Here is an 8,966-nt window from a genome sequence, read left to right as displayed (position 1 = left end):
GAATACCGTCAAACCTGTCTATAAATGTCACTCAATGAACAAGAGAAAAATTACCTCAATACGTAAGATGACCTTTATACAGAGGCTAAATGACTATCATTTGAATTGCATTGGGAACTGAAAATATTATATACAGGTAAGTATCATTAATAGGTGTTTTTTCACATACAGTTGGTGGCCTTTATAGAAAAGTATTTGTAAGTGCTATATCTAGCAGGTTTGTTTGAAATTGTAACAACATAATTTCATAACTTGATTTCTGCCAGCGGTTGATGTATTAGTTCGACTGTGATTTAACATATCACATGTTTGGTTTCAGACTGCCTCAAAATGCTTGTATCGACTATCAAGGTGAAGATGCAGATGGCATTGACATTATTAGTTGTTGTCACGGTTCACTTAACACAGTACACTAATTCTCTTCCAACAAGTAAGTATGAAAAATATCGTTCAAAAAGCGCTGTCGTAAGTATTTGTAATTCGGAATTATTTCGTAACTAAAATTGGCCCTTTGATGCTATTAACAGTACTATCATTATTTTCTGTAATGTCGTATTTGGTACATTACGACATAATCACCCTCCTTGGTGTGCAGCGAAATCTTATATGATATCGTCTGATATATATATATTGTAATATTCAATAATACCAAATAAATCAATATTTTAACATGCCTCTTCTACATACATAAAACCTGGTCATGTGTCTCCTTGATATAGAAGTAAAATAGATACTAGAGCTATCTCTACTTTTAAAGCGTTGACAAGTGGATATCAAAATAATCCTATATAAGATACTGAATGCTACTCTTTTCCGTACATTTAAGTTACAATTTTGTGTTTGCTACCTCTTTCCACCTTTGGATTTCGATGTTTCCCCTCGTTTTTGTTATGACTGTTTTTAAAGAAAGTATCTCGCATGGTAAACAATGACAGCAAAACGATATTTCGCTTCATGGAATCCCATTTTTTCAGAAGTCTGCAAATCGTGTCTTACGTAAAATGTGTTAGTTTTCTATTTACTTCTGAAATTATCTTTAAATATTTTTCTGAATTCAAACGGATAAGAAATGTCTATGAATACTAGTTTTACATCATTTTATATCTGTAAACTATTGAATTAGGATAATGATAATTTTGTATCAAATCTCTATACCCATATTAATCAGCTAAATATATTTTGTTTCAGAAAACAGGAAAGACTTGGAAATAGATCTCAGTAAGTACATATCTTACATCAATCCTTTATGCTGTCTATGTAAGTGAAGATATAAATGTTATTTTTTAAATGCTGATATGCAGTATGCACTCAGATCTAAAAAACGATATTGCCTATAGGACTTTTAATAGACAGATATGTATTTATATATTCCATTATCTGTACCTATGCTTTGATGTCTTAAAAACCGAAGTATTGTTGACAAATTTCTGCGAATTATTCACGTGGGATAGTTTCCGTCTTCCAAGCTCTGAATCCGTCTCACATGCTTGACAACTACATGAGGAATTTAATATTGAATGAATTAACTTTTTAATATTTTTTTTCAGGAGCTATTTGCAATGCAAATTGTACCTCGGATACCTGTTATACTCCTTCACCTGACGCCTGTCATCACTACATATTTTGCTATAAATATGCCAATCATGAAACATACTCGCTAACGCATTTATATACTTGTCCTCTCGGCCAAATATGGCATCCAACTATGCTAACTTGTCTTAGAAGAGAAGACATGGATAGTTATGGCCATAGCTGCACAGGTATGTATTATTAGATAATGAAATCGGCAATTACAGAACATGCCAAAAACTAGAATTGTTATATATATATATATATATATATATATATATATATATATATATATATGGTTATAAAACTGAAAGTGGTGAAGCCTTTTGAATACATAAAAAACTGGGCCAGTTTAAAATCAACATCAACATGAGGGGAAGGGGCCTCTCATACATCTTCGACCATGTTTCAATCAAAGCGTACACAGAAAAAATGTAATGGCTGACTGAAGGCCTTCTTTGACTAGACAATATACATATGTTGTAACTTTTAAGATTGATTAAGAAGCCAAGAATACTGACTGATGACAGTCTTGGAATCGACATTACGAACACGTTGGTATTTCTTGATTGAAGGAGACATAAAACTCCAGACAGTCATCTTTGATGTTGTTTTATTATGCTTTCTTATGGGATTTTTACCAACAGATGAACGTTTCCGTTGGACAATTGATTTTTCAATTAAGAGATGACCACTTCGTGTTTTTACATTTTGAGTGCCATAATTTTTCTCTAAACAATTGTTTCAATGTCCATTTTAGATCTGTTAATTCTAAACAATTTAGAAATATGCTTAAGTGGTAAATTGTCTTGATGATATTTAAAAACAACTCACACTGAATAACACCTGTTCTGTGTTTTTGCATCAAAGTTGATTCACAACTCCGTCTTTTATAACAATTGATAATTAGAAATAGTAGAGTGAATAATGTTCATTCGCAGAGGTACGATTTAGCTGCATACTGTTTTGTCCTTCAGCAATGTCAATGGCCTAAATCGTTGGGAATTAGAAGACAAATCATGATTGGTTTTGATAATTATCATAAACCAGAACCAGGAAACACGTCTGACCTGAATGAATATATATTATTATCTTATTTCAGATACATGTTCAATAGATAGTACACTGAAGTCATACAGACATGGATCATATTGTTCGCAATATTATGAATGTGTCGATGGAAAGTCTATACCGAGTTGCTGTAGACGCGGAGAAGCTTTCATTAACGAAAAATGTGTGCCTAATAAAGACTGTAAGTGGAGTTGTCCAGACCAATATGCACCTGTCGAAACAACTACTGATTCTGGCGAAAACATTACCACTTCTCTACCTCCAGAAACTACAACAGGTAAACTATATTACATTTGTCATAGAATAGATTTAAACTCATATACCAATATTACGTAAACTCTGAACATGAAATAACCGACCTTTTGGAAACTAGATCAACGGAGTATTTGTATGAAGTTTTGATTTGTTTTCAAACATATAAAACGACATGTTCTAGAAAAGTAAGCGTAATCTTGCCTATAAACAACATAAGCCATCGTAAGGCAATCGAATTCAAATAACAAACATCTTTCTAAAGAAAGTTTCTTGATTTCTTTTTGATATTTGTAGAAGTGTGCACAAAAAGCGCTGTGACTAATAACAACCAGAAATACATAGTACACGACGCAAATTCTGATATAGAGGCTGACTGTGCACGTGGAACAATTTATGATCAGGCACAATGTAACTGTATTACTGATCCTAACTACGTGCCATCAACAGGTAAGCTTTGTAAATTAACTTCTATTGTTCGTACTCATTTAACGAGTTAAACCCTTTTATGAAATAAGAATTGAATTTGCAATAAGATATATACAAATATTTTTTCAATAAAAGTATTTTTCAGTCATAAGTGAAGTCGAACCTCGTTATGTCGGAATCGTATAACGCGAAGACCCCGTTTAATTCGAAGTCTAACTTTGCACAAAACATTTGAACATATAAATCGGATATCTTCCCATGGTTCGAGATTTCGAGATAACGAGGTTCGAATCTATTTTGAAATTTTGCACACTTTACACATAAATTATATTTGTGAATTTCATAATATGGATAAAGCGTACTCAAATGTAGACAAAAACGTTTTTTATAAATGTGTATAAATTGTCAAATGAATGACAATCAGCCTGTCATTTCTTGGCGTTATTGATCGGAGAGTTTGACAAAACATTTTCAGTCAATTTGTTCCATCTATTATTAAGTTATTTTATCTTTCCCTAACAGAATGCTTTCCAGAAAAAGTGATCAACTATGCCACGAAAAGTGTAGCCAGAAATGACGTCTGGAAAGATTATGAAGTTCGAAATGTCAACGGGGTCGGGATATTCTCCTCCAAAGACAAATCTAGCAACAAAGTTAATCACTACAACGGTAACAGTAATCTCTTGAAGCATTTCAACATGACAGTGATATTTAAGTCTGAGAGTACAGGAGATAAAACCCAGTTCCTGGTAACAAACTGCCGATCTACACAAGTGGACAGGCCTAGTCTAGGAATAATGGTCAGCAACATAGACGAAAATCTACTCTTCGTAGCCGACGACAACGCCACAGCACCATACGACTCCATTATCAAAATGACTGTAAAATTCAAGGTTGGAATTAATTTTGATCTCCATGAAAAATATAGATGAAACACAATTGTTTTCCATGAAAAGATTTGTTTCATAATTTCGTATTCAATGAAACCTAAATTTCATTGATACCTTAAACACCTTAACACACCAGTCATAAATCAAACATCATCAATCTTCTTTCTTTTTTCTTATCTTTTTGTGCTTTAATCGTGATGTTTCTTTTTATCAGTAAAATGAATTAATGTAAGACTGATTTAATTATATCATTATTATTATAAACAGCAAGTATGTTTATTATCGGATTCATTTCAAACATATCTTTCACGCATGAGTAAACAAGGGATGTCTTTAAGCAGAGGAAGACCATGATCACTAAACGACACAAAACGAATGAATGAATACTTACTTATCGACTGCATATTTAATAATATTTAATTGTGATTTGTTCGTATTTTATCAGCAAGGTTCCTGGAACTGGGTGCGTTACATTTTTAACGGCCGCACATTAGAAGCTACAGTCGTTCCATTGCCTGATCGGATGGCTGACCCGTCCACTATTACAGAAGTGTTCACAAAAAACGTCACATTAGCAAGTACGTCACAATACTTCACATGACGTCATAATTTATCACAACACGTCATCATTTTGTTTGATATATTCACGTGTATAGGTTGTACAAATACATCTTAGAATGTCATTTACGTTTACATTTCCATGTTCCCAACAGAACTGACAAAACGTGAAAAATTAACGTAAACGACTTTTTATTGACAAAAGGACAAAATTCTTTCTCGTGTGAAAGTCAAATGGATCACATCACTTATTGTGAAAATAAGTCTATTTTCTGAAATAGTTCCATATACATGTTTCAGTTATCTATCACTTCAACTTTTCAATTCATTTCCCCGTAAACATATCAGTTGCATAGCAACGTTCTCAATAAAAAGTGAAAATGCGATTATGAAAAAAAACATTGTTTTATTATAGATGAGCTTCAGGATCCAGTTGAATTACTATCCAGCCAAAATCCGTTAACATTTGGATACTGCAATAATCAGGGATTTGATGGTCTTATATACATGGTAAGTTCTTACCTGTCATCAGATAATAAATACAAAACAAGAAGATAATACCAATTTATTCATTATCTAAACTTCATTATCTAAACTCAAATTCAATTATATGAAAATAAGAAAGATTTACAAACAGACAAAAAAGTTAAAAGATAATAAGACTATGAGTTACCATGACGATAGTAAAACTTCGAAACCCTGTGTTACGAGTGATATTGGGAATATGCCCTTGAATGTCGAACATCTCTGACATAATGTGTTAGGCATGCATAAATGTTGCTATCCAGAAATGGAATTTTCACAATATGTAAATTAAAATCATCATGGTTATCAAACAGCTTGGTGGGAAGCTGTCTATGTTGGTAAAAAAATTTGATGTAAATTTCCATACAAATATACACATGTTATTCTTTAAGAAAATGGGTCTTTGATGAGTAATTACTTATATCCCCCCACCCATCCCCCATCCCCCTCCCACCCTTTCATCAGTCATTATTGTAGTATAAAATTTTTCCTCAATGGAACTTAATGGTTCTATTTTCTATCGATTATATTGTGCAATCTGGAATACATTTACGTTGCTTTTATTAGTTTATTTTTTAATTAAATCTTATCAAATTTTAATCTCATTGTTACATTTTAATTACATTTTAATTATACTTTTCTCGTTGCAGGCTAACATCGCCCCATGGGTATGCAGCATGTATGTGGACAGCAAGAATGGTATATAATTACTTATACCGATGGATGATTTCGTTATGTATCATGATTAATATTTTACATTCATTTTGGTGATAACAACGATATCACGATTTTTGAACTACACAGTATGATTTTTATAAAATTGTGTTAACTGAATTGCTGAACAATTTCGTAATGATAACATCATGGAAAATTTATTTATTTATTTACAACAATTAGTAGCTAACATGTTTCATCAGGTCCATCATTTCAATCTTGGAAGTTTTACGAAAAATATTGTTTGATGATGAAGTTAAATATTCATTGAAAATACTCTAATTAGATTTCTCGAGATATCTGTTTTGTTACGCATCCGATTGAAGTACGTTATATTGGAGCTTCATGAAACCACGAATAAGATGTGTTAATCATCATATAATATATACACAAACTACTGTAAGGTCTTAATTCTGTATTTTATTTTAGCAGTATTTACATTCATTTAGAAATTCGTGAATGAACAGTACCAACGAAATTAGGGGAAAAACTTCATGAATTTATAGTAGTCAAGTCAGGTACTTGAAACCACCTGTTTTCATGTTAATTTGTTTATCGTTTTCATTTAATGTTTTTGTTCATGTCTAATTTAGAATGTGCCAATAAAGTCCCTATGTTCATACATATTACGTTTCATCGTTAAATTTTTGTGTTATTGTCATGAAGTTGCTACATATCCTGAGTTGTTGTCTTCCAAGTTAAGCCAGCACAATAATAATTATTTCTGCTGCAGATTATGGTATCATAAAAATACCGACATTTTGATCTTACTCCAAGCTTATTTTCGACAAGTGCAAATTAGAAAAAAGATCAAATTTTGAGGACCATTGAAAACAATAAGAGGAAAAAGACCACAGTTTCCGCAATGGTTACCGTTTGTCTTTTGCTTCTTAAACAATTCAAGTAAAGAATGTCACGTATTTAATTCAGAGCCAGATTTGTAACAACAAATCCATCAGGTAAACTAACGAGCTCAGAACACATCCAACTTCATATGCAAGTTCCTCATATATTTAGACTCAAATTACTGGAACAAGTTCCATTTGATGGATAAAGACTTCGGATAGGTCCATTTGGTGGATGAATTCTTCGGATAGGTCCATCTACAGTTTTTTAGGGAAATTTGAAGCAGTCTAGTTTCCTTAACATATTTTCTGTTGAAGAACATCTACAATGCAACTTCCCCAAACCGATCCTTCTCAAAACCGATCACCCCTTGTAACCGAACGAAATGGTCCTGTACCGGATGACGGTGATAAACCGAACTGATATTGTGTTCGAAATAATTGAGACATACCGAAAAAATACTGAGAACCAGCTTTACCTGAACATTTGCAAATTGTCTGTCACGGGTAGGCTTTGTACACTTTACCTATCCTGATCGAGAGGGTTATGATAAATATAATGTATAGTTTTCTCCAATGATAAATTGAAACCACTGTTATTGTGCCATACTATTTTCTATTCTAGAGAATATTTTAATATTTCCCTGTTATCAGAAAGCTCTTGTAAGGAATGAAAATAAAAGTTTGTTCTTTTTCGAAAATTATGAAAATGATCAGATATATGATAGAAAACGGTGTGAATAAATGCAAAAGAAAAAAACCAAAAAAAACATGGATTCTCTCATAGAATTTGACCAAGTGTTCCGGACGAATAAGCGTCTTCTGCATCATCGACAACACCCGCCAAGATCTTTTTCGTCAATCCGTGTAAGGAATATTACGTTCACAAATGAGAGCAAAGTTTAAAAAATCAGCAGATAAACTGACGTTCATCCAGCTATATATTGCACAAGGAAAGATAATAGATCTCAATTAGATCTCCATGACGACCGTAAAAAACACACAGAGCTTTCATTTCTCGAAACCGTTTGTTGTGGGTTTGTTAATTGTCTACATTTTGCATGAAAATGACCATATTCGGAACAGACCTTTGACTATCGAATCAACTGCGACCATACATTGGGGATGTATGAATGGTGCTATTCAGATATGGAAAATTTCCATTAGGGAAATTGAAATTATACTTATCAAAAAGCTATTTGGAAAGTTGTCCATGTTGATTTACTTGAAGAAAATAACCAAGGTAAGTGGTTTATATATACAAGAGTCTGTCATGTTCTTATTTTCAATTCTCGTAGGTATTTACGATGGATTTAGTCAATAAAGTTCGTAATATTTACAGACAAGGCATCAGCAATTTATCTGAAAATGAGGACGAAGGACGTTGCAAGGCCTTTGTGACCTGTTCTGATTAGCTCTTTGATTAATTCTGCCTCATATGAAAGCAAGTCAGCCAACAGAGGGGCACAGTGAGCGTTCCTTGTGGATTGTTGTCCCTGATGTTTGCTGTAACCCTGACTACTACATTCAAGTTTTTTCGAATGATGACACAGATTCAGAATAGACACCTGTACTTGAAATACTTTTTCCTTTCGTTATAATTATTCAATAAACAATTTACTTCGGATTATAGGTTGGATAATAAATCTCAACATTTGTTACTTTCCAGTTTTGATATTCTTAAATATCCTGAAATAACTTTTTTTTTCATCAGGTTCCCAATTGAATTGTAGAAGCTGCATGATATATCATAACTATACAGAAATTCGTAAGGAAAGGTTATGCTTACTATTGTATCTTATGCACAGTCGATATCCAGAAAGGTGTTCACAAAATCATTGATAAAGATACAAAACAGAATTCGGGATCAGGCAGATTGATTGAGACTATGATGAAATTTGATATGATATCAACTAGAAGTATTCTATTTTCTCATTCGTGTTAACCTGTGCTGTCATGGTTTTGTCCTTGCGCAAGCCAGTTTGCATAAATCCAGACTTGTGCAGGTCAGTTTAATGTTTATGATGCATGCGACGTGCCTCCAGCATAGTGTTCAGAGAAGAAGCCATCAGCAATTGAAAGGAGGCCCTGTCTCAACATGACACTGGTTGTT

General features: G+C 32.9%; 1 protein-coding gene across 1 annotated transcript; it reads left to right on the top strand.

The window, feature by feature from the left end:
* Positions 1-330: 330 nt before the first annotated feature.
* LOC132547220 (uncharacterized) lies at positions 331-6,001 on the top strand. Its single transcript, XM_060210985.1, has 9 exons — positions 331-430; positions 1,189-1,218; positions 1,548-1,760; positions 2,687-2,917; positions 3,190-3,342; positions 3,844-4,214; positions 4,657-4,789; positions 5,203-5,279; positions 5,945-6,001. Exons 1-9 carry the CDS (start codon positions 331-333, stop codon positions 5,999-6,001), a joined length of 1,365 nt encoding a protein of 454 aa, XP_060066968.1.
* Positions 6,002-8,966: the final 2,965 nt, after the last annotated feature.

This window comes from Ylistrum balloti, unplaced genomic scaffold, assembly GCF_031769215.1.
Source record: "Ylistrum balloti isolate Yb309-2 unplaced genomic scaffold, AGI_CSIRO_Ybal_v1 Utg369938, whole genome shotgun sequence".
NCBI classification, from domain to species: domain Eukaryota; kingdom Metazoa; phylum Mollusca; class Bivalvia; order Pectinida; family Pectinidae; genus Ylistrum; species Ylistrum balloti.
Note: the sequence above shows the minus strand (reverse complement) of the source record. Positions and strands in the feature narration are given on the sequence as shown.